At 33.1% G+C, this 27,057-nt stretch overlaps 1 protein-coding gene across 7 annotated transcripts in view; it reads left to right on the top strand.

Moving 5' to 3' along the window:
- LOC134244458 (phosphatidylinositol 4,5-bisphosphate 3-kinase catalytic subunit alpha isoform-like) overlaps positions 1–27,057 on the top strand; it is a 38,564-nt gene that overhangs the window by 6,221 nt on the left and 5,286 nt on the right. Inside the window, exons 1-13 of one of the 7 annotated variants that reach the window (XM_062726721.1) lie at positions 15,176–15,281; positions 19,574–19,670; positions 20,852–21,104; positions 21,381–21,593; positions 22,045–22,295; positions 22,548–22,665; positions 23,358–23,476; positions 23,569–23,754; positions 24,172–24,307; positions 25,857–25,999; positions 26,332–26,441; positions 26,537–26,618; positions 26,757–26,921. In XM_062726721.1, the coding sequence (XP_062582705.1) occupies positions 15,259–15,281; positions 19,574–19,670; positions 20,852–21,104; positions 21,381–21,593; positions 22,045–22,295; positions 22,548–22,665; positions 23,358–23,476; positions 23,569–23,754; positions 24,172–24,307; positions 25,857–25,999; positions 26,332–26,441; positions 26,537–26,618; positions 26,757–26,921 (1,896 nt within the window). In that variant the 5' untranslated portion in view covers positions 15,176–15,258. The other 6 variants (XM_062726722.1, XM_062726724.1, XM_062726726.1 and 3 more) reach the window with 6 other exon arrangements.

Below are 27,057 nucleotides of genomic sequence, written 5' to 3'. Positions count from 1 at the left end.
GGAGCGTTTGGGGAACATCTGTAACGGTTCCCGTTACAATTAGCACTAGTTATTATTATTATGTCGCCCCGAACGAAGTCGGGGACGACATATTGATATTGTACGCATGTTTTTTTTATCCAGGCTGTTTCTCGGAGATGGCTGGGACAATCTTCCTGAAACTTTCCTTCAAGGACGATCACTGGTTGTAGTTGTGCAGTGAGGTCGTTCAGTTCCAATATGTCTACCGTTGCCATGGAAACCTGTAAAAAGCGACAAATTTTGTCCGAGAGTATTCTCTCTGGTCCCTTAAACGTTCGTCATGAAACTTTTCTTATTTTAATGATTAGTATCTGTAGTTCTGCAACTCGTATTTAAAATTTTCATATAATCGATTATTGCCATGGAAACCAGGTGAAAGTTAAAATTCTTTAATTTCGATTTTCTCAATAACTACTCAGGCAATCGTTTTGAAACTTTCAATGTTTATTCCTTGCAATGTGTCAAAGTGATTTCTACTTTCAAAATAATTGTAATGAGTCGCTCACGGTTGCCATAGAAACGAAACAGAAAAAAAGATTCAGATGTACACATGTGTTCTCCAAGGTCTAGGTCAAAGGGTCAAAGTTCGTCGTATCCAATAAAAGTTCTTTTCACAAGGATTACATATTTGAAATACGAAAGCCCTAGTACTTACCGTTCAAACGTTATGGCTATTTACTATGTTCAAGACGCCCCCCCCCCCCTCTTTTTATGAAGCACACAGCCAAGTAGAATACACAGATATAACATATACAACTTACAAGTAACTTTTTAAAATCTTCATTCATAAAATTCAGTTCCCGTCATGTGATATTTTGCCATCATTCATTCTCCTTCTGTTTTGTCTCTTGAATTTATAAATATTTTATTTTATCTATATAAAAAAAAAATAACGATTGTCAGCTGCATTTATTATCATTTCGCATTTTCTTGTATATCTATCACTTGTATATTATTCATTTCATTAGATAGTGCAAGTATAAATTAAAAAATTGGTACGTCATTTCCATAGTTTTTATTCATTCATAAATTCTTTGATCCGCTCCTGATGGTTCGCAAAGCCTTGATCACCACTGTATACAAAACATTCATCTCGCCGAAAATGTTCATGATTCCGCTAAACTGAGAAAGTTCACACATGATTTATTATCTCATAACACACATCAGCTCTCTGCAATGCAGAAATGCTCGAATTGATGGTGGCATGTCAGATTCGTTTTTCGGTAGAACCTCTAAAATGAAAGTGAAAGAGGGAAATTTCAGAGTTCTCAATGGCGTTACAATACACAAAATAATTCGGCTGATCTTCTTCATAAATTACATTTCCCAAGCTTTTATCATAGGAAAGATACTGCCAATTAACAAGTATGAGGCTCAGTTCAGTACATCTGCCAGATTTCTTTTATGCAAGTCTGCAAATTGAGGAACTTGTAATTTTCCTGCACTACTTTCTTCTCCTACCGATTCTAAAAATAATGAGTGGGATGTACCGAATTAAGGTCTTCCGTTTCCAATGGAAAGGACTGATATAACTCAATGGTTGTTCAAACTTAGCTTATGGACTTTTGTTTTAGTGATGATAAAAATGAAAGTCTTGTCTAATACGGGGCGACATATGCTATTGCTTGCAATAGCAGACTTTCTAGTTATTATGTTCCCCAAACGAAGTTGGGGAACATATTGTTTTTACTCTGTTTCTTATTATGTTCCCCAAACGAAGTTGGGGAACATATTGTTTTTACTCTGTTTCTTATTAAGTCTTCCGTTCACAACGGAAGACTTATAGTGTTTGTATTGTTTCTTTTTATTATTATTATTATTATTCCTCCCAAATTTTGTGAGCGCGATTACTCAGAGATGGCTGGATAGATTTTCACAATTTTTCTTATGTAAGTAGGTTGATATATGAAGTTTATATAAAATTCCGTTTTTTGAAAAATTCACTTCCGGTCCGAAGTTATGGCCGATTTTCGAATTTTAAAATGGACTTTTGTCCGGCAGTTTTCTCGGAAACGGTTTGAGGTAAAGATATGAAATTTACAGGAGTATTAGATCATGATATTCTATTTGTTTTGAAGTTAGTTTCGTGTGTTTCCAGTACTTCCTGTCCGAACCGGAAGTGAATTTGTTTTTGGTCAATTTTTGATTTTTCTGTTTTTAGATATTTTTTCAAGATATTCTTATGTAAAACAGACATTTTTCTACAAATACTAAATATATAATTTGTTTTTAAATCAAATTCCGCATTTTGTATCTTTTCGGTACCGAAATTTTCTCTATTTACGTAGTATGTATAAGGTGGGTAAAGAAAGATAACTCTGACCTGTGAATGAGAATAGAACTTTCGAGATAAAGGCGGAAATAGTATTGATGACGTTAGAGACATATATACGCTCTCCAGATCAACATATTTACACATTCAATATTTCATCTTTTGCATGCTACTTAATTCAGTAAATGTAAAGTTTAAATTTGACTCTGTAGTGTTAGTCTGTATATTGAAATTTTTTATTTACAAATTTATATGTAAAAAAAAAAATATCCGTTCTGTGTCAACTAAGCACTTTGAAGAAAATAATATTGTACGCAGTATACAATACAGCGATGTATATACAAATTATTCTACAAAAATACTAAATATATTATTCATTCAATCGGATTCTTCATTTTGGAGATTTAAGGTACCGTCAATAAATTGATTTTCTTTATTTACGTGGTGACAATAAGTAAAGATAGATAACTCTGACATGTTAGTGGGAAAAGAACTTTCGAGAAAAAGGCGGAGGTAGTATTCATGACGTTGCAGACGTCTAGACCTACACATTCCACATAAAAAAAATATTTAGACTTTGAGTTTCCATATCCATTTCTACATGTAAGATTAAAAAATCTAGATCTGATCCACCTTCTTACTTTGATTACGGCAACAGTCCCTTGTGCACGTGCGGTAAAGTTTAGGACACATATTATTATTTTTTTCGTACGTCCCAAGTATGCGAACGCCAGAAATGAATTTTTACATAAATGTTTACAATTTGACAAAATCCACATACTAGATACACATGTCTTATTGTGGGGGTTGATTCACTGAATACTGCAAAGAATGAAATGTGTAATTTACATGTATAGGGAGAGGGCGTTATAAGTTTTCAGAACTTGTGCTCAATCCCATTGTAATTATATTACAATAAAATCTGTTCAAATTACATGTAAGATTACGTTAGTTACCGCATTCAGTATATGCATAGTTTAAAGTTGCCAGCGTAGTGTAAGGCTGTAATGGCAGTTATGATTTTACACATGAATATATATCTATATAAAGTATTCTTAATTCATTCTCTGATTTGAATGCGAAATTATCCCGGAATCCGAGTTTTATTTTCGATTCTAAAATAGTACATGTACTCAAAAGGGAACTGAGCGAAAGAAGTGTAAAGCTTTTAGAAATAAATAGATATCTGCCACTTATAATTAAAAGAAAGAAAATCAATCTATAGATTAAATTTGGTTTTAACATGTATATTTCATTGATAAAAAGTCGTTGTTATTTATTTTACATGATCTATACTTTTATATACCCGAGAAGTTATTAAAGATGAGAAAAGGCGATTTTTTGATTTTTGTGAAATACTAGTACTCAAAGGGTTACTATTATGTAAAAGTTGCGCGTTTCTGTGTGAAATAATGCTACAGTTGTTTGGCCAGTTCCGAATAAGAAACCGATTCGGCGGTGCTATAAATATACTAGGCATAATTTCAAAATCTAAGTGTTTTGTCAAGGTAGTTCGTTGACTTGTGGAATTAAATATTTTTTCACAAAAGTTCAGCCTTCCCTCCAAAAAATTTATTTGGCAAGTTACCATAGGTGTCCATTTTACCGTAATAAACGTCCCAGACGTTATCCATTGACATGTCTAAGAAAAGTTAAATTAATTGCTTACCAATAAATTATTTGTATTTCCAAACGTTGAGGAGAAAGTAGAGGTACTGTGGGCACTGGGCTCATTTTAATGAAACCACACACCTCGTTTATGATTATTTATGATAAAGTCCATGTTTTGCTCTGGGAGACCCGAAATAAGTGTCAGATCAAAAAGAAAAATTAAAGGTAACAATGACACAATATAATAAATAATCTGTGAAAGAATCATTAAATCTTATTTAGTGGTATAGGAGGAATTGCGGATAAGAGATGGATATACCTTTCAATATTACAAAGAATGGCAGTTTATCTATGTTTTTCTCTGGGAGCCCGAATTATGTGCCTGATCCAAAAATAAAATAGGTGCACTTAGGTGTACTGTTAAACAAAGGTTCTGTGAAAGACTCATTGAATTCTGTGAGGCCTCATAAAACTTCATTCAGTGGTAGAAGAGGGATTGCAGATAAGAAATGGATACCCCAGAGTATATCAGACGGGTCTCGGGGTGGACATACAGACAGACGGACGGGCGGACGTAGAGACGGATGGATGGACAAACATTCTATTACTATATACCCCTTCTTCTTGTTTTTCAAGCGGGAGTATAATAAGTCACGTTTACAATGAAGAAAACAACGAAGAGTGAATTTAAAATAGTGTTGAAAATGGGTATTCGGAACTGGTAAAATAAGAGCACGAAAATATTTCAATATCTTACAGTGTTCTAAATATTTATTTTTGACTAGTTTTTAGTATATGTTAGAGTACATATGAAACTTACTTTTGATACCTGGAATGTGATTTTATGTGAAAAATTAATGTATCTAAAGAGGTTTTTCTGCAGACTTACGCGTCGCGGTGATTCAGATTTGTCAAGTACGATTGCGCAAACAAACCGAGTGCAAAAAATCAAAACTTCATATTATTCAAACAATCATATATAGGCCTTCTTACCATAGAAATCAATTTATTTTTACACCGTTGAATTTATTAATTACCAGTCCTTGAATTACTAATTAGTCGGAACTGGCCAAAATCCGGAACTGGCCAAACGACTGTACGCTAAACATGATAAAAAAACATCTGCAAAGGTCTGTTGATATGTTGGATAAAGTATACGAATGGATTTTATGCAATGTTATATGATTATATGTATGTACATGCAACCTGACGTATTTTCCAATCCTTATAATTCATCATACATAAAATTACTGAGTATGTAATTCTTCTGAAGCCCCCCCCCCCCTTCTGGATTTATATTCGGAGACATTCTTGCAAGCATTGGCTTTTGAATCGTTATATACAATTAAATCTGACTAAACATTTGGTTATAATTACCATAAACATGTATACAGAATTTCATATTCCATATTAGAATATTTTTTTATTGTGCAAGATACTGATATTCACATGTCTGAGAGAGAGAGAGAGAGAGAGAGAGAGAGAGAGAGAGAGAGAGAGAGAGAGAGAGAGAGAGAGAGAGATTCCCTTTTAATCACGATTATCCTATCCATTTACATAGACAAAATATCAGTTCAATATCAGTTGTTCCCATTCTTTATTAAATATTTTCTGATTTCATTGTCCGTCATAGTCAATCTATCACGCGAAGTGCACATGTATTGAACTGTCAATCAAAATCACCGGACAATGTATGCATTGCAAAAAAAGTTGTTCGAAATGATCTTTATTAAGTATGATCTTTCAGAAAATCTGATGCAACAAATTTGTGAAATGAAAAATAAAATAAAAACATGGCTAGAGCATCATATATCAAAGGCGTTTGGTTTCAGGATTGAATTTTTCATCGCCGACTTTTATCGATGAAAAATTTAGAGGCGTCCCGGAATTAAACGGAAAATCTAGAGAGAACAAGTTTGGCGCGGTTTCTGACCTCTCTAGATTTTCTATGTAATTCCGGGACGCCTCTACATTTTTCATCGTTAAGGACGCTCTAAACACTGCACACGAAAGAGCTCTATTTATTGGGTAGTTTTATGCAGTTAGAGTGATCTGCCCTTAGATGTAAGATTAAAGAAATTGTTATAAACCGTTAATTACATGATTTATAATAGATTAAAATATTTTTAGCAATAAAGTAGACCAACAGTAAGAAATTTGATTAATTATTTTGATTGATTTCCCAATATAAGTAAACAATAGTGATTTCTGCTCACAAATAGTCCATTGTCTTTGAATATTTTTCCTGCGCAAATAAGGCACGCATCCTATGTTCTAAATGAATGAAAAAGTCTCAATATGCATATCTTTATATGATATTTTTTTCTGTGAGTCCAAAAAGCAGTTTCTGTTCCATTAAAAATCGGCACTTCCGTTGCTTTCGAATAAACAGGTCAAGAATCGAGGACGTTTTGGGTTTACTGCATGTTTTATACGGCAAGTTCAAATCGGCAGACGTTTGAAAGGCGTTAATCAATCATTTTTTTGAAGCTAGATCTCACCCGACACTAGTAGGAAAAATGTAGAGATAGATGAAAATAAAGTGTGAACTGAGGTACCCCCTGATATTAAAGATGGAGAGTGACGCTCCTTTACTCTTTTTATATACAGTAAATATGACATTTTTAAAACGTGCTAATTTCAGCGAATTTTTATTTTTATTTTGATGATGGTATTCAGACACACATAGAAAAACACATAATACAAAATCCTGAAACCAAGCGCCTATGTTATTGACTTCAGTTGTGGGACGTGGAGACCGGTCCTTCAGATAAGATCGTTTAATTTGAGGTCCCGTATGTCTGATGGTACTGGCTCAAAAAGATTCCCCACTGCTCAGTGGCGATAAGCGCCAAGTTATAGGACAACATTTTGCAGTCTCCACCGGCGAGTGGAGTGAAAAATTCTCGAGAGGGACGTTAAACAACATATAATCAATTAATCGGTTGCTGAATAATTCCTGTAATTGAATAAATTAATCTTTCTGCTGGTAAATCTCGATAGTATTACTTTAAAAATCAACGACTTTACGTTTTATGTGGTACTAACTTATAGTTCATGACATTTTTATAACACCATCACAATTGTGCCAAAACATAAACACAGTGAAGTTTATGAGAGTACGGTGTTCGTTCGTCTGTTGGTTTGTCTATGATACATATGTAGCTCTTATGAGTGCTAAAATGATTGATCATGAAAATCAAAGTACCTTAAGTACTGAAAGACCTTTTTGAATTTTTTTTCTTTTAGAATAGATATGATTTCTATGTTTTTTGCAGAGAAAAAAAAAACAAATTCTAACAGATTTAGAAGAACGGAAGACTTATTTGTTGCCATAGCAACAAGATTCTAGTTATTATTATTTTTCTTCTTCCTGGGCACTTTTTTGTCCGCGAATGATCTAGTAAACTACACATCCTACTAAGGTGAAATGTTTCTAGGGTCAGTAGACATGTTATGTAGATTTGTGGAATGAAGGTCATTTTGCGTGCACGTGCTTGCAAGAGCGGGCACATGCAACACGAGAAATGATCAATATAATGAATGTAAGCGTAGCTTTTTACATTTCTTATGAAATGCTTTGAAACTCATAAAATTAGGATATATTAGAAGCACAGACAATATGACATGGTCAAAATAGCAAGATCTCACGCGCATGCACGTGCGCTTCGCTCTGATTGGCTGAAACTAAAGTCTCAATATCTTTCTTGATTTTTGACAAAATCCTTTGAAATTTTGAACTTAACCATGCATTAAGATATTCTACAACATGATATATGACAATTTTCAAAAAACACGTGCATGCACGTGCGCTGCAATCTGATTGGCTCAAATTTTAAATAGCTATAACTCACTTGGTTTTCAACCAAACAGGATGGGATTTTGAACATAGATAGATATAATGGACTTCTACAAGAAGGTATGGTCACCATGCACATGCATACATGTGCGTGTACTTGGGCTGTAATCTGATTGGCTGAAACTTAAAACAGCTATAACTTCTTTGGTTTTCAACCAAACGGGGTGGGATTTAGAACATAGATAGATGTAATGAACTTCTACAATAAGGTATGGTCACCATGCTCATGTATGCCCGTACATGCACGTGAAATGAGTACAATCAAAAATACACTTGAATGAGCGTATTTTTAATACTTTTTGATTAGATACTTTAATATTTAGTATATTGAAATATATAGATTGTGTAGACTAGATGATATGATCATTACGCACATGCATTCACATGCGCACGCGTGCAATGCTAAAATTTGATTGAATGTGGTACACTTCTGGGTAATTGTTGTTTAAGTCTCAAATGCAGAGTTTGTCTTATTTAATTAAGCTTATAGGAAATATGGCACCAAAAGGGATTTGGGGAGCGTTTGGGGAACATCTGTAACGGTCCCCGTTACAATTAGCACTAGTTATTAAGGTCTTCCGTCTTCACGGAAGACCTTATAGTGAGTCTATTGTTTCTTATTATTATTATTATTATTTTTCATTTTTATTTTTTTTACCTTTTCAAATCGCGTTTTCTCGAAAACTACTCAATGAATTTCAGCCAAATTTTCAGGAGTTATGTGTTCTGCCATGCCATTTTGAAATATCAAAAGAATTTGGAAAATTTCACTTCCGGTCAGGAATTATTGCAAATTTTCATTTTTTCCACTAAAAATCTATTCCGTGAATGTTCTCAGAAACTATAAAAGGTAGGATTCTCAAACTTTCAGATATGATAGAGGTTGGATCGTAGATGTGTGATAAGAACATTTCGTGTGTCGTTGCCACTTCCGGTCGTCACAGGAAGTGATTGAAAAAGGGCAATTTTTTGAACTTTTTTGTTTTTTGATATTTTTCATTGACATTAATAACATTAATAGAGACTTATTTGAGAATGATAAATATATAATTTGATTTAGAATCGAAAATACCAACCTCGAAATATTTGCATTTAAAAATTTGAAGCGGTGGTCCCCAATGGCGTAATGGTTAGCGCATTGGATTTTCACGCTGGCGACCCGGGTTCCATCCCCCATATGTCCGAAATTTTTTTTATCACTTTTTCATATCGATTTTACGTTTTTCTTTCAGAATCGGACGGAAGACCTCTCGTTGCTCGCAACGAGTTTCTTTTCTAGTTATTATTATTATTATTCCTGGGAAAATTTTGTCCTTGAGTGATCTTGTAAACTACACATCCGACTAAGGTAAAATGTTTTTAGGGTCAATAGACATGTTATGTAGATTTGCCGAACAAAGGTCATTTTGCGCGCACGTGCTTGCAAGAGCGCGCACGTGCAACATGTAAAATGACCGATTTAATTGATTTAGATGTAAATTTTTTAATTTTTGATGAAATGCTTTGAAACTCATAATGTAAGGATATATTAGAAGCATAGACAATATGACATGGTCAAAATAGCAAGATCTCACGCGCATGCACGTGCACTTTGCTCTGATTGGCTGAAACTAAAATCTCAATATCTTTCTTGTTTTTTGAGGAAATCCTTTGAAATTTTGAACATAGCCATGCGTTATGATATCCTACAACATGATATATAGAAATTTTCATGAAAACACGTGCATGCACGTGCGCTGCAATCTGATTGGCTGAAACTTTAAAAAGCTATAACTCCCTTGGTTTTCAACCAAACAGGATGGGATTTGGAACATAGATATATATAATATACTTCTACAAGAAGGTATGGTCACCATGCACATGCATACACGTGCGTGTACGTGAGCTGCAATCTGATTGGCTAAAACTTTAAACAGTTATAACTTCCTTGGTTTTCAACCAAACAGGATGGGATTTGGAACATAGATATATATAATAGACATCTTCAAGAAGGTATGGTCAACATGCACATGCATACATGTGCGTGTACGTGCGCTGCAATCTGATTGGCTGAAACTTTAAACAGTTTTAACTCCCTTGGTTTTCAACCAAACGGGATGGGATTTAGAACATAGATAGATTTAATGAACTTATACAAGAAGGTATGATCACCATGCTCATGTATGCACGTGCGTGCACGTGAAATGGGTAAAATCAAAAATACACTTGAATGAGCGAATTTTTTAATACTTTTGGATTAAATACTTTAATATTTAGTATATTATAATATATAGATTGTGTAGACAAGATGATATGGTCATTACGTACATGCATTCACATGCAATGCTAAAATTTGAATGAGCATGGTAAATTTCTGGGTAAACATTGTTAAAATCTCAAGTGCATAGAGTTTGTGTTATTAAATGAAGCTTACAGGGAATATGGCACCAAAAGGGAGTTGGGGAGCGTTTGGGGAACATCTGTAACGGTCCCCGTTACAATTAGCACTAGTTATTAGGTCTTTCCACCTTTCTGTGGAAAGACCTCTTGAAGTGCTTCTGTTTTTTATTTTATTTCTCACCTTATGTTTTGACACCGTAAGATTTATCAAAAAACTTTTTAGTTCATGATACTGGATATTTAAAGTTATTCCGAAAAACGACCCCCCATGTTTTTACTTCGATCCCTTACGCAGTTATTGGCCCTTTCACCAATAAGCTTGTTATCGCTACTCCTCAGAAACCGTAAACCGTAGAGATACAAAACCTTCACCATTGTCTTGAACTAATTTAGGAGACTTTTCAATCTATTCATTGCGAAATTTTTCTTTGACCCCTTCAATGAGTAATTGCCCCTGAAAGATTATAAATTTTTCAAAAAATTAAAAATTTTCAAAACGAAAAGTCGTAGAGACATGAAACCAACTGCATAACATTCAATGACCTTTTGCCTTCAAATTCATTTCAAGGTCAAAGGTCAAGGTCATTCCAAATATGAGAAATAAATTTCTCTTAATAGCTCTTATGTCCTTAAACATATACTATCTATCTTATGTCTTTAATATGTACTTTTGAAACTCTTTAGAAGATATAATTCTTGGCCCCTAAGATTGACCCTTTAAAAAGTTGTTGCCCCTTGTTCTAAAAACCCTTGTTATTGCTACTCCTCTGAAACCGTAAACCGTAAAGGTATGAAACCTTCATCAATGGCTTTGCCTAATTATGGGGACTCTTCAATCTATTCATTGCGAAAGTATTCAGTGACCCCTTCAATGAATTATTGCCACTGAAACTTTTTGAAATTTACAAATAGTTAATTTTTTTCAAAATGACAAGTCGTAGAGACATGGGACCAACTGCATAAGATTCATTGACCTTTGACCTTAAAATTCATGTAAAGGTCAAAGGTCAAGGTCATTCAAAAAATGAGAAATTTAGCTCTTTTCTTATTTCTTTTGTCTTTCAACATATACTTAATGTCTATGCATCATTGATATTCACTCTTAAATTTATTTCAAAGATTTCATTCTTGTCCCCTAATATTAAACCTTTTAAAAGTTATTGCCCCTTGTGCGAAAAACCTTGTTATCGCTACTCCTCCCAAACTATAGACGGTAAAGACACCAAACCTTCACTAATGTGTTAAGGGTCTTTAGGCCTAACTTCATGTATAACTGCAAAGGGATCTGATGACCCCTAATATGAGTTATTGCCCTTTAACTTATTTATACTTAATATAAAACCTTATAACTTGAAAATTATAAATCGTAGAAGCATGGGGTCAATTGCATTGCGACCATTGACCTTTGGCCTTGAATAATTTCTCAAGGTCAAAGGTCAAGGTCATTTCATATTTCTATTTAATTTGTAATTTTTTCTATCCTTTAAGACAATTTTGGTTTCTTATTCATGGAATTTGATTTTAAGGAGTCAGATATAAAACAAAATTGAACAATTCAAAGATGGTGGAAAGACCTCTTATTGTTCTGTGAACAATAAGTCTCCTAGTTCCTTTTTTTTCTTCTTTGTTCTCCGGTACTTTTTTTGTCCGCGAGTGTTCTCAGAAACTGTTCACCCAACTAAGTTAAAACCTTTTTAGGGTTAATAGGTGTCAAGTGTAGGTGTGCACAACGAAGGTCATTTTGCGCGCATACGCATGCACGTGCGTGCGCATGAAATGAGTGAAATGACTGATATACTTATTATAGCCATAACTTTTACATTTTTTATTGAAATGCTTTGAAACTCATTCTATAAGGATATATTAATAGTCTAGATAATTTGACGTGGTCAAATTAGCACGAACTCACGTGCATGCACGTGAGCTTCTCCCTGATTGGCTGAAACAAAGATTTCAATATCTCTTTTGTTTTTTGACGAAATGCTTTGAAATTTTAAACATAGTCATGCATTAGGATATACTACAATATAATATATAGCAGGTATCATGAAAACACGCGCATGCACGTGCGCTGCAATCTGATTGGCTTTAACTTTAAATGCGTATAACTCCTTTGTTTTTCAACCAAACAAGATGGGATTTAGAACATAGATAGACATAGTGGATTCCTACAAAAAGGTAAGGTCATCATGCACATGCATGCACGTGCATGCACGTGAGATGGGTAAAATCAGAAATACACTTGATGAAGCGTATTTTTTAATACTTTTGGATTAAATGCTTTATTATTTTATTATATTAATGTATATAGATAGTGTAGACAAGAGAATATGGTCATTACGCACATGCATTTACATGTGCACGCGTGCAAATGCTAAAATTTGAATATACTCGGTATACTTCAGGGAAACGTTGGTAAAGTGTAAAATGCATAGAGTTTGTCGTTTTTAATGAAGCTTAAAGGGAGAATGGCACCAAAAGGGAGTTGGGGAGCGTTTGGGGAACATCTGTAATGGTTCCCGTTACAATTAGCCCTAGTTATTATAGGTATTACGTATTTTTTTTAATTTACTGAAAATTTCGGTGAAATTGATAGGTACGCGAACTCCTGTGATTTGATTTTAACTTGTGGGAGTCAATGTTTGTGGACAAGCCAAAATTTATTAGTTTGTGGGGATGTAATTTCTAGGAGAACTTGTATGATCTATCTAAGATTCAATCAATAAATATGTTGATAGAATAATTGTTCATGGGGATATAAATGTGTGGATAAGGGTTACCCACAAATCCACAAACATTGGTCCCCCATGAACCTTGATGATTCCACAGTATGTGTCTTTAATGTCAGTTTCACATAAGGTTGGGAAAAAAGCATTGTACTTTGCCAGTTTGAGTCAATTAGCTCAATTGTTGGTATTTCATTCCTTCCTTCATGTCCTTTGACACTTATTTTAGTGAAGATTTATCAGCATAATTAGGTATTTTTCAGACTCTAAAATTTAAAGTAAAAACCTGTATATGTCAGCCCAGGTCTTTCTGATTCACCTGATTTCTCTCCATACCCAGTCTCCTCAGCAGAAAATAACTCTAAAGCTTTAGAAAATAGGCATTAACTATTAGTATAAAGTAAGGATATTACTTTACTTTACTTAAAGGAAAACATATTAATCTTAAGGAATTGGATATGCCAGTTTGTGTTTTCAAATTTAGAAAATAATATTAATATTGACACTACATGAATTTTACCTCACAAGGAAGAATGCAAACAATATAACTGTAAAAGAGCATACTTTCATAGTGTCAAATGTTCTCGGTTTGGGGAGATAAATACTTGTGCATGTATATCTTTATGTGGAGATTTGATTTTGTGGTTGACAAAGTGTAGAGTAGTTATACATTTAAAATTTATAATTTCATGGAAGACATGAATTTGTGGGTTTCTTCATAGCTCGAAACTTTGAAAAGTAAACTACCAGGAAAATAAGTGTCTTCACAGTACTTGTAAGGGCTACATATGCGGTATCCATATCTTTCTTTTTCAAAGAGAATATTATACATTTATTGCATGATAGTGAGGGAAATATGAAGACTTATTCAGCCAAGAAAAATCATATTCCCCGAGGGCTTCGCCCGAGGGGAATATGATATTTCTTGGCTGAATAAGTCTTCATATTTCCCGAACATTCATGCAATGAATTGTTTATTATACCGAAACAAACAAAACCTTTGAAATGTACATAAACTTTCAAATTCGGCACCTCTCTCAAATTCACACCATTGTTAACGTAAAGTTACTATAAAACTCTTTGGTCAACACATTGTCATCAGTTTTGTGACGTAAACCAAGCTATTGTGACGTTGACTACTCTCGGGAGTTTTCGTTCAACGAACGAGAACTATATTGTGGGAAAATTCACTAGGTGTTCCGAAGAGGTGGAATATGATGAAAAGCGTGTCGACGACGGGAAATATTAAGTTTTACGGCCCGATCACGTGATAACCTAGAACCAATCAGATAACGCGTTGTGTAGAATATTTATAATGAGGTATAATAAAATAATATATCTAGTATACTATGGTAATAATATAAACCTCATAGGTAAACAAGTTAGAATCACTCCTTCATTATTATACAATTTGTTTATTAGTTGTTATTAGCTAGATGTTACTGTTGACAAAGTAACAACAGACCAGGTGTTGGTTTAGACTGTGGCCTCAAGCTAATGTACCTCATCACCCCGTAACACGGAATAAAACTGAAGCTCATTGAAAGAAACTGATGTAACATTTCACTGTTTTGCATACATTATTTAGCTATATGGATTAAACTTTGAGTTGATGATGTTAAGTCTGTAAATCATTTATAGACTTAACATTATAAATTCAAAGTTTATTCTATACAGCTTAACAATGTATGCAAAACAGTGTTACAATTAAAAACAAAATATTTATCTTTCCATGAGGAAAAGCTCTCATACTTCAAATGTTGATTAATGTTTTTGAAATAATAAACTGAAAAAAATATGTATATACATGTATATCACTTCTGGTGTGAAGTACTGATGAAATATGGTAATCAAGAAAAAGAATTTGAATGATGGAATGACTTATGCAATAAATTTAAATATAATCACTCAGCAGAAAAATCTGTGGTACATGTCTTCATGGGTATGCATGTACTTCCTCATTCTCCTTCAAAATTCCTTAAAATAAAAACATGAGTTATGAAAAGGTAGCATAAACTCTGGCCTTTCTAAAAAAGTTATATAAAAGTACATGTATTTCAGTAATTATAAATTATGATGGAGAAGCATATTAATTTCCTTATTTCTTACAATTTATTTTCACATTGAAACATTTGAATTAATTTTATTTATAGATGACTATTTTCTTCTGTAATTTGATTTGTTGATTCAGAAATTAAACACAATAGATTTCCAACTATTTTGTAACAGTCTGTTTTTCCCTAACAAGTTTCAGGATGTTTGTTACATGTAACGTCCTGTTTCAGACAATGGTGCATTAATTTGGTATATGATATTTCCAAAAAGTGCTTTAAAGTAAAATGATGTTTTTAATGGGATATTGAAGTTATGAAATATAGATATATACCTGCATGAATAGAGTGACACATGAAAGGTATGTACCATTCTGTATGGACTGAGTAAGTGTAATTTGAGCATTAAGAAGAAAAAAAATACTGATAGGTAGCTACATCATGTACATAGAATATGCTGGTGCTGTGGATGAAGGAAGAGATTTGTTTTCAAAACTTTTTTAATGACAAATTTATGAATGGAAATTCCTATTTCTAGCCATATCTGAGAGTGAAGTGCAATAAATCAAAAGGTTTAGAAATAAGAATAGGTTTCTTAAGCTCATCTGTTAGAAAACCACATTTAAGTGTTTGTGAAAAATATTTTTCATAATTCATATATTTTTAGAAAATGTGGTCTCAGTAAACAAGCTGTGAATCTGTCTAGTCATTGTTATTTATTTATTTTAGCAGCAGATGTATTTATTTGCATCCAAAAAAAATTAATAAAAATTGCCAAATCTCATTTGCATCTACAGCCATTTGAGAAAACAACTCTGAGAAATAACACGGATGTTTTCATGTTGTTTGTGTGTTTACCGTATCAGCCCTGCATTTTCTCAGTTTGACAAGCGGTGCTTGGATAAAATAATTACTATTCCAATATCATGCTCTAACTCATAAAAATGGGGTTTAATAGATTAATGGAAATCAAAGTCATGCAGTCATTAAATTTATGGATCGGTTGATCCTTGCATAAATGCAAACATGATTGCAGTCACATCATGAATTTTACAATTTTAATTGAAAATTTAAAGTTCTTATATTCTAATTCATACAATTTGAATTAATAAAAACAAGAAAATCTGTTGATTGTACATGTTATGGCTAAAATATTTTGAATGGTATTGAAATACCGGTAATATTATTTTTCAAATTGTATAAAATAATTCTTAGAGAAAATGATGTTTTAGATTAATCAATTTAGTTTTAGGATATATTCGGGTATTAGAGTTTACATTGTATATGGGTAGATACAGTCCCTATTAAATACAAATGGTATCCCCACACCCATGGTGATGCAATCATTTAAACCACAGGGAGGCCTAAGGGATGGTTGATTTCAAATGAGAGCAAAACAATGTTGTTTACTAGTCTCCTTTCCTCAAATATGTCCTCAGATAGCATGCCTGAATTTGTAAACAAACCAACACTTGATGAGGTAATGGAAGATATTATCAGAAATTCAATATTTCTGTATTGTAAATCGAAGGACGCAAACAGCCCTATCTGAGAATTACCTTCCAAGAATTTACCTGTAATTTGATTTACCTGTATGGATTTGGGTACTCAAGGTACTGTTTATTTGGATATTATAATATTTACTGTAGTGTGTCAGCAAGTGTATTAATTGCAGTAAAGGTTGAGGTTTTTTAATTCATTTTATCAACAATACTTAAATTTTGAAAAAGATGTACCTTTAATAAATAAAGTATATAATGTTGTTGACAGATTAACTTCATGTCAAGTTATAGTAATAAGGAATTATAGATCATAATGAAAGTGAAAGTTGAACCATTCAGGAAGAAAAATATTGTCTGTTGAGTTGTTTGATATTGATTGTAATCATTATCTGAGCATCATGCCTGCTCCAGACGTGTGCCGTGTCATAGACATGTTTGTTACGGTGTTTGTTACTGTCAAAGATTCCGTACACTTCCTGTGTCTAAATGATTGAAATGTTTGTTTTTGACAACTAGTGAAAGATCCATGTGTCATCTATACCTTATGTCACTCTGTAAGTTTCAAACCTTTTAGTATGCATAGCAATCTGCCCAAAATACTGAATGAACTTTGTGGGACTAACCACAAAATGGCTTAGAGAAATGACATGTAAGCAGTCACTTTTTGTTTGTTTGGTTTTTCAAAACTTTAAATTACACCTGTATAGAGACTGGTATCAGAGGGTTCTTTTTCCGGTGCAGTGAATTGTTTAATGTTCATCACTGTTCTTTTGTTTGTTGTTTACTGAACAAATAATTAATAGTATTCCCTAGACTAATCTCTATGGGAATTTATATAGCTGTGTAAAAATAAAACATTTTTAAATAAAGGATTTGCTGGACACCATTTGGTATGTATGAAAAAGTTTTATATAAACTGCTACTTTAAGGAATGTTTAATCTTTAAAAACCAACTAATTCCTTTTCTTCTAGATGACTTTAGGTGCTACATTGTAGATTAAGATCAATAAATATTTTTTGTTGTTGTTGAAAGACTCAGGCACCCATATTTATTAATAGTAAACATGAATATATGCAGACAAGTTTCATTTTGCAGATATCTGATTTTAAGTCAAGGTTCTTAACACTTTGTAATACTGTAGATCACTTAATTTTCGCGACACCTTATTTTCACGAGATAGTCATTGACTCTTTATAAGCGAGACAAAATTTTCACGAAGTATGGTCATTGCTCTATATAAATTAAGGAATACTATTAAACGAGAGAATGAAATTTTCGCGAGCATATTGTCTCGAGTAATTACGCAAAAATAAAGTTCTCGCAAATAGTGATTTACAGTAGAATTCACATGTTAGTATTATTATTTTTTAATCTAGGATTACAGAAATGCATATTGCATGACAGTTTTGCAACAGTCAATACCATTTTATCAGGAATTCATGGATTTGTTCAAATTGTAGGGATGTGCGATTTTATCGGTATACCGGTATATCGCTATTTTTTGTTGCGTGATACGTATCGTGATACGGAGACCTAAATACCAGTATTTAGGTACATATTATAAAGTCCAAAAATTTTTCATTTATTTCTTCAATCTTTCAAATTACAATTATAAAATGTCTAGAAATATTGAAAAAGGTGAAAAGAATGGCATCTTACCATCCAACCATGATTAATTTTATGTAAATGAAAATTTCAAAAAAGTGAAATTTTGTTTTTTTAGCACACTTTAAAGAAAAATAATGACAGTTCATTAAAAATCAGTGTAAAAATTGCTTGTAAAAATATCATGATATTATCGTGATATTTTGGGAAAAAAATTGTGATATATCGCGATACAAAATTTTTGGCGATACCCATCCCTATCAAATTGCATATGAGTTCAGGTCACCTGCATTTCGGATCTGATTCAGAAAAATAATTTATTTTTTAGTTTATTATTTTTATGCGCCCGGATCGATAGATCCGAGGCGTATATTGTTTTTGTCCTATCTGTTTGTCTGTTTGTCTGTTTGTCTGTCTGTCTGTTGTCAACTTTAACCTTCGCCATAACCTTTGAAACATGAAAGATAGAGACTTCATATTTGGTATGCATACTCCACCAATAAAGTTCTTTCAAATGACACCAAGGTCAATGACCTTATGACCTTGACTGTGACCTATTTGCTAAAAATAGCTTTTTCGAATTTTCACCATAACTTTTGAACCATGAGAGATAGAGACTTCATATTTGGTATGCACTTTCAACGACACCAGGATCAATATCCTTGTGACCTTGACTGTGACCTTTATGCTAAAAATAGCTTTTTCGAACTTACAACATAACTTTTGAATCGTGAGAGATAGAGACTTCATATTTGGTGTGCATACTCCACTAGTGATCAAATGACATCAAGGTCAATGACCTGTGACCTTGACTTATCTTCTGAAAATATTTTTTTTGAACTTTGTTGCCGTCGGGCGCATAGTGTTTCACAAACACATCTTGTTTTGAATTTGATTTCTTTTTTTGATACAGTTGAAATTGTAAGCTTATTTCTAAATCCTTCAGTCTATAATATAATTATATTGAACACTTAAGGTAGCCGAAGAAATTTGTCAGATTAAGAAATTTTGTTCGAAAATTCATCTGATGTAGAAGTAGGCCATGAAGATAACAACTGCATTACTTAAATCTTATTCCTTTAGTTTTAAGTTTTGGCTGTCATTCCGAAAAGAATTTCCTCCCTTGTACCATATAAGTTGAAACCATTTTAGGTATTTACTTTAAAAGCACAAATATTCATGGGGGATTAAATTTCATTTATTTCGTTGTTAACAATTATCAACCAAATTAAATCCCACGTGAAATTTGTTATGGCTACATATTGAATAGGTTTACTTTCAAAACAATGAAATTAAATGCCAACGAAACTACTTTTGATGACAAATCAACAAAATTTTATCCCCACAAAAATTTGCGCTTCTACAGTAAGTACAAACTAGTAGGGTGGCATAGAGCTTATAGTAAGTCTTGTCAGAGACTTCTGGTTCAAAGAAAATTATACTAAATACTATATGGACATTTATGTGAAATTTTGTTTTGCTAAAGAATTAAAATCTAGAAATTGTGTCACTTTCCTTAAAAATACTGTTTTTCCCATTTTTCCAGAATAATGCCACCTAGTTCAGGGGAGCTATGGGGCCACCACCTGATGCCCTCGCAGGTGAAGGTGGATTGTCTAATGCCAACAGGGGTACTGATACAGGTATTTATAACATTATTCTCTATATATATCAGTATCCAAAAAAAAAAAAAAAGCGCTTAGTGTAAAAAATTAAACGTAAACTTGTTTGGTTATCTTGGATTTAATTTTGATTTATCAGTATCCATATACATTTTATTGTGATTTACATGTATTATATTGTCTCCCATTTTTGTAAATGAGTGAGCACATTTAATCTCATGTTGTCCGACTCCTCCCCCCCCCCCCCCTAAAAAAAAAATCAAAACCAAAAAAAAAAAAAAGATCTTGGTAATAGCTCATGAGTGAGAAAAGATTGGATTTGCCTTTTCCACAAATCCATTACCTGTAGAACATACTTAAAATTTGGACCCCATGAACTTAATCTTGCCATTTGAAGTACTATTTGATAAATTTTAATTTTGGTTATAACTTCTGAATTAGAGAAGATAGGGTTTTCATATTTTATAGGTGTATTACCTGTATCAAGACCTTTGTGAGTGTACTATGAATTTTGACCACATTACCTTGGCCTTGAAAGTTGACCTAGTCTACATTCCAAAAAGTTCCAACTTTTTTCACTAGAAGTTACATTACTTTCATTTGCTACCAGTATTAAACAAGATCTTTTAAGTGTTTTTCTTTGATTTTTTTACTTTATGACCTAGACTCAAAGTTTGACTTTCAACTTCAATCTTGACTAACTTTTGCAACAGAACATAATACTTCCAAACTCTAAAACTTCCTTCAGCATGGTGGTTATATAGATAGGACAGATAAAATAAGTCTGTTACAATATGAAATAAATCATTGCACTCAAACAAATAGTCAACAAAAACGAAGACTGCAATTCTCTAAATTTCCCTGTTGAATACATGTATAATGTTAAATTGTTTGAGATCTTTGTGACATTATACACCTTGAAATATGACTTTGTGAATTGTTTACAGGGTGTTTTTTTTTTAATAAACAGGTAGTAGTATTAATAACAAAAGTATTACATTCACAATGAAAATTGTTGAAATTTGATCCTTTGTTGAGGCTTTGCATAATTTTAGATTGTAGAAAAGCAACTTGTTTATCACTTTGATTAAAGAACATCTATAGGTAGTAAAAAAAAAAATTAATGTTTATTGAATGTACATGTTAACAAATGACTTGTGATAAAACTTGATACCAGGTACATGTATTTTGGCTGTTTACAGTTGATGGTGAACCGAGATGAGACATTAGAAAGGATTAAAGCTCAGTTGTGGATAGACGCTAGAAATTACCCCCTCTTTCATAAACTTGGGGACCAGGGGTCGTATATTTTTGTGAGCATTACACAAGATGCCGAGAGTGAGGAATTCTATGATGAAACTAGAAGATTATGTGATCTCAGACTCTTTATGCCTGTACTCAAAGTTGTTGAACCAATTGGAAACAGAGAGGAAAAAATAATTAATTATGAAATAGGTGTGTGTTTATTAATTCGGATATGTATTTTAATGTGTGGTTTTTTTGTTTTGAAGAAATCATCATAACTTTTATTTTTCAAATTATTTTTGAAAGTGATATATAATTTAGGTTTGATAGATATTTATTTTTACCAAGTCAACCACAAACCTCTTTAAAAAAAAATCAATTATGCAAATCACAGAAATGTACATGTATCAATAAATTAAAAAATAATATATTGAAAACTTTTTTACTTCTACATTGTATAATGAATGATTTTTGAAACCCATTTAGGCATGACAATTGGAATACCGACCAGTGACTTTGATAACATGAAGGATCTTGAAGTGATGACATTTAGGCGAACCGCCCTAGATGTTTGTCGGGAAGCATTAGAACAGAGACAGATTAACAGTAAACAAAGCGCTGCGTTATGTGCGTATCCCCCGGACCTCGAATCCTCACCAGAACTACCTCCACATCTCAAAAAGAAATTAAAGAAAAAAGGTAATTTATTTTATTTTAATTTTTGAATGACACACAATTCAGATGAGATACATGTATTTACTTCTTCAAACTTTAATAAAGGAAAGGATATTTGATTTAGGAACATGGGCATTTCAAGAGTTTAAAAACAAAGTAGAATTTGAACAAGCCTAAAAACTTTTAAATTCAGGTACAACTGTAAATATACTGTAAACCAACTTTTATTCGCGACAATATTATTTCGCGATTTACCAGTGAATAAACTAGTTCACGACGATTAATTTTCACGATCAAGCCAATTCTGGATCTGTTGTTAATAGACACATAAACTCTAAGGACCGGTTCGTGGCGAGAAATATTCACGATGAACTTCGCGAAAATTTCTCGCATGCGAATAAAAGTTGGTTTACAGTATGTCATAAGTATTTGTAAGACTGAATATCAAGGGAGAAAGAACCTCTCTTTTTTCCAGAAGGACATGTTGTTTGTTGTATATGGATAGTATCAGATGATGGCAACAGGAATAAATTCAGTGTCAGTGTGGGACACACGGCTCGACCCATTGACGTTATATCAGAGGTCATAAGGCGAAGGGGTCGCCTAATGGATATCACTACATCACAGCTGGATGGACTGATAGAAAGTTATAAGGGCACCTACGCCCTTAAAGTGTGTGGTTGTGACGAGTTTTTATTGGCAGAGAAACCAATCAGTCAGTATAGGGTAAGTTATGTATATGTGAATGAAACTATTTATAACCTGAAGTGTGTAGACCATCAATATCTAGCATATGTACAGTGTTGCTTTGAATGTATACCTGTAGTAATATGACAATATTAACTACATGCACATGATTGTAATGGTATTGCAGATACATGTAAGCTTTCTGTGAACTAAAGAAAATTGTACCACATTTAAGCCTTCTTTTAATGAATTGCTGTATAAAGCCTAGCTTATTCTTATTTCTTTTCACAGTACGTTAGAGAATGTATTGCTACAGAGAAGATTCCACAGTTCATGTTATTGACCAAGGATGGGATTTATGCAACACTACCAGAGTTCACCTATCAAATGCCATCCTATGCACAAAGAGGTAAAAATCTTTATACTCACGTGGGCTCTGAAGGGGGGTGTAATCTGGAATCACCTTAGTGTCTGCTGTCTGCTTGGAAGGGAAGACCACTTCCTGTGATATTGCAGGGGGTATCCAACACCAAACTTCTGCGTAAGATGCATATATGAATATTGAATAAGGTACATTTTTTTGGCTTTGCCTTAGTGGAAGGCATTGGTTGTGTGAATTGATAACTCTGTGTGATATTTATCATGTTAACTGCTTTTTTCATTGGATATCACATATTGGATAAATTTTGTCTGACCTTCAGTTGTGAGGTCACTAATGTTTTTTGCATGAGAGTAATAAAGTAAAATAAAGTGGACTCCTGTAATAAAACAGAATAAAATATGTGATAACCGCATGAAAGAATATCCAATATGGCTGGACATGATTTTTCTCGAACTCTTTGTGTTTCCTATCCAATGGCTTGAGGTGGGGGTTGAAGAGTGTAGAAAACACATCTTATAGCAACTTAAAAGATTGTATGAATTACATAATGAATCTAAATGTCCATCCTTGGCTGTTTTTCTAAAATCAATACCAATCAAGTCCTGTGATATTGCAGGGGGTATCCAACACCAAACTTTTATTATACTAATCAAGTTTCATATTGTGAAATAAAGATCCAGTCATATGAGTGATGAGTCTTTATTGTTTGGTTTATACAGGTCATCAGTTACTGTTAGATATCAATAACCAGCCAACCATTTCTCTCTGGGAAATTAACGCTGCAATCAGGATCAAAATAAACTGTGCTACTTACGTCAACGTGAGAGAGGCAGGAAAGGTATATTATTATTTTTCAATGAGTAACACATTTATCTGAGCTCGAGTAAGGTTTGAGTTGATTTTTGAGTACCACACTGGCTTTTTTTGTAGATATATGTTAAGGCAGGGATTTACCATGGTACAGAGGCTCTTTGTGAAGCTCAGGTGACAAAGGAAGTGGAATCTAACAATCCTCGCTGGACCGAGTGGCTGGAATTCCTGAACATGACCGATATTCCCCGCAGTGCCAGACTCTGTCTGTCCATCTGTTCAGTCAACAGGAGGAGAAATAGAAAGGTAGTCCCTATATAGTTTTCATATCTAATCAATTCTTAATATTTGGGTGTATACATGCATACAGTCATGAATACATATTAGTTACTGATGTTTAGACAAGGCACAAGACACTTGTATAATTGTGTAAAAAATTAAAAAAAGAACTTTTCTTTTTGTTGATTGAAATACTGTAAATCACTTTTTATTCGCGAGAACTTTATTTTCGCGTAATTACGCAAGACAGTGTTCTCGCGAAAATTTAATTCTCGCATATAATAGCATTCCTTAAGATAATATAGAGCAATAACCACAATTCGTGAAAATTTTGTCTCGCTAATCAAGAGTCAATGACTATCTCGCGGAAATAAGGTGTCGCTAAAATATAGTGATCTACAGTAAAAGAAAACACTTCTACTTATAATGATCTTAACATTTTAGGTGACATTTGCCCTAGCTTGGGGAAATCTACAGCTGTTTGATTTCAATGACAGACTTCTAAATGAAAAAGTTAGTCTAAATCTCTGGCCTATGCCCCAGGGAATGGATGAACTTCTGAATCCCATTGGTATTCCAGGTAAGTTTTATATGAATGATATGATAAAGTTCACACATATGAGCAAGTGTTTATTTTTTGTGGCATATGCTTTCTTTTTTTATACCCCCCGCAAACGAAGTTTAGGGGGGGTATATTGGAATCACCATGTCCGTCTGTCTGTCCGTCTGTCTGTCCGTCTGTCTGTAGACAAGATTTTGTCCGGACCATTACTCAGAAACTATTGGAAGGATTTGTCTGAAAATTTGTACACATATTATTCACCATATGAAGTTGTGCACCTGAAATTTTCATCTTGATTCGATTATTATTTCAAATTTTACAGGTGTTTTTTCATTTTTATTTTGTGGTTTTGTCCGGACCGTTTCTCAGAAACTATTGCAAGGATTAATCTGAAAATTTGTACACTTATTATTCACCATATGAAGGTGTGCACCTGGAATTTTCAACTCTTTTTGTTCATTTTTATGCATTTTACAGGTTTTATTTTTTATTTTAATTGACTTGTTCATTTTGGGCTCATGTATAAGGTTTGAGACATAGAATCTAGAATATCTGTACAAAAACGTTAACTACAGCTTAAAACTACTCATAAAAACTGAAAAAAAAGAAACATCATCAAGTGTTAAAAACAGTTTTTACATTGCACAGAAGATAATGTAATTTCATTTGTCTCTTGGGAATAATGACTGGACATGCATCCAGTTAAAGATAAATGAATGAGTTTGGTGTGGGAAGTTGAACATTAAGGTATCTCTTTATGAACCATATGTTATCTCCTGGGAATCGGGCACAAGAATTAAAGATCTCTCTTCTCTTATTCTCTTAATTGTAATTTATTGTCTGTCAAAGCACTTCATTACTGGATGACCAGCTCTTTATTTTCAAAATGAATTTGATATAAAGTTATCAAGATTAATTTGATTTTGTATAATATGATTTTTTTTCAACAATCAGTTTGCAGAGTGACATAACACATAATTGCAATATATTTTTTAATGCAGAAATAAAAAGATAAAATAAAAAAATAATGTTACAATGGAATTACAATGTATTAGTATTGATGTTTCATTTGGTTGCACCTTTGTTTCATTCATTAAGAAACATGATGAGCATGCAATTATATTTCACTGCAAATTTTGTAAGTAAATTGTGAACACCTCTAGATCCATAAAGTATTTTTGAATTGGCACCTTCTCTGAAAAACCCAGCGGGGGGTATTTGTCCCTACTGGACAGTTCTAGTTTATTACTGTAAAGGCAGAAAATTTCATTCATTTTGTTGTTTACAATTATTAACGAAATTAAATCCCACACAAAATTTTCATATTACTGTGTTGCTTTTGAAAGGACAAAATTTAATGCCCTCGAAACCATTTTATATAACAAATCAACGAAATTTGATCCCCTCCAAAATTTCTGTTTCTACAGTAGTTGTTTATAAAGCTTGCTAATAAGTGTTCTTGTTATGATACAGATGATGACTTGATAGATTGATAGTTATATACCTTTTCACACACCAATGAAATAATTCTCACATTTTCTATCAAGTTTATGATTTTAATTTTTAGGATCAAATCCTGATGAGAAGGAGACAGCTTGTCTTGAGATAGAGTTTGATAGGTTCGCCTTTCCAGTGGTGCATCCTCAAGAATACGAGTTTGAAGAACTGGCTCACTTTCTGACAACCAGAGAACGAAGATCACATTTACTGGTGTGTATCACAGTGTATCAGAAACTCATAATCAGTACTTAAGGGTGATAATATGAATAATTGAATATTGTTTATATTATCATCCATATATGGCAATATCTTAAAATACCGTGGTTATGACAAAGTGAGTTGGAAGTCTCTACAACTTTTTCATCTACAATGAATATTTGAACCTTTATCTCCAACTCTTCGATATCTCTACAAGTATTTTCTCTAACCCAGTAGGGATGATGCAATATCATTGTATACCATGAAGATGGTATGATAAGCTGTCATTGTATTTTCTTAATATCTTTATATGGTTTTATTGATTGATTATTTATTAAAAACAGGAGACTCCTATAAGCAGACAGAGGGATGAGGAGACGATTAGAGAAGTTGTGTTACGGGATCCACTGGCTGAAATCTCGTATCAGGAAAAAGAGATACTGTGGAGGCAAAGGTCTGCATACATCCACTTTGATTTTCAAAATTGTTCATCATACTTCACTGTTGTCTATGAGATGGATTTTATCAATTGAGTATGTCTCTTTTCAGGGAGTTCTGCTTGACTCTCCCCCACTCCTTGCCGAAACTCCTTCAAGCTATGAGATGGAATGATCGTGAAAATGTGGCTCAGGTGAGATTTTTTGTAAAATACTAATTTGAAAGTTGATTTAAGCTTCTTGTACCATATGTTCTTGTTTGAATTTGAAAATTTGAGTTGATCTCCTATTTTATTGTAGTTGAAATTATTACAAACATATTTAATTTGTAGATGTACATGTTACTGAAGAAGTGGCCCATATTGGAGCCAGAAGTAGTTTTAGAGCTGTTAGACTGCTCATTTCCCGATCCTCATGTTCGTAGTTATGCTGTAAGATGTCTGGAACAGAAACTCACTGATGAGAAACTACAACGATACCTTCTACAGCTTGTACAGGTAGGTCCTACTAACAAACAGTTTACACTACAATTTATAATGATCAGTCCAGTCAACTATTTCATTAGACCCTAAAATGTATAACTTTACACTACAATTTATAATGATCAGTCCAATCAACTGTTTCATTAGACTC

This window comes from Saccostrea cucullata, unplaced genomic scaffold (genome assembly GCF_032062105.1).
Source record: "Saccostrea cucullata isolate Sc308-1 unplaced genomic scaffold, CSIRO_AGI_Scuc_v1 ctg359, whole genome shotgun sequence".
NCBI classification, from domain to species: domain Eukaryota; kingdom Metazoa; phylum Mollusca; class Bivalvia; order Ostreida; family Ostreidae; genus Saccostrea; species Saccostrea cuccullata.
The sequence above is the reverse complement of the archived record's forward strand: the minus strand, read 5'-3'. Positions and strand labels throughout refer to the sequence as shown.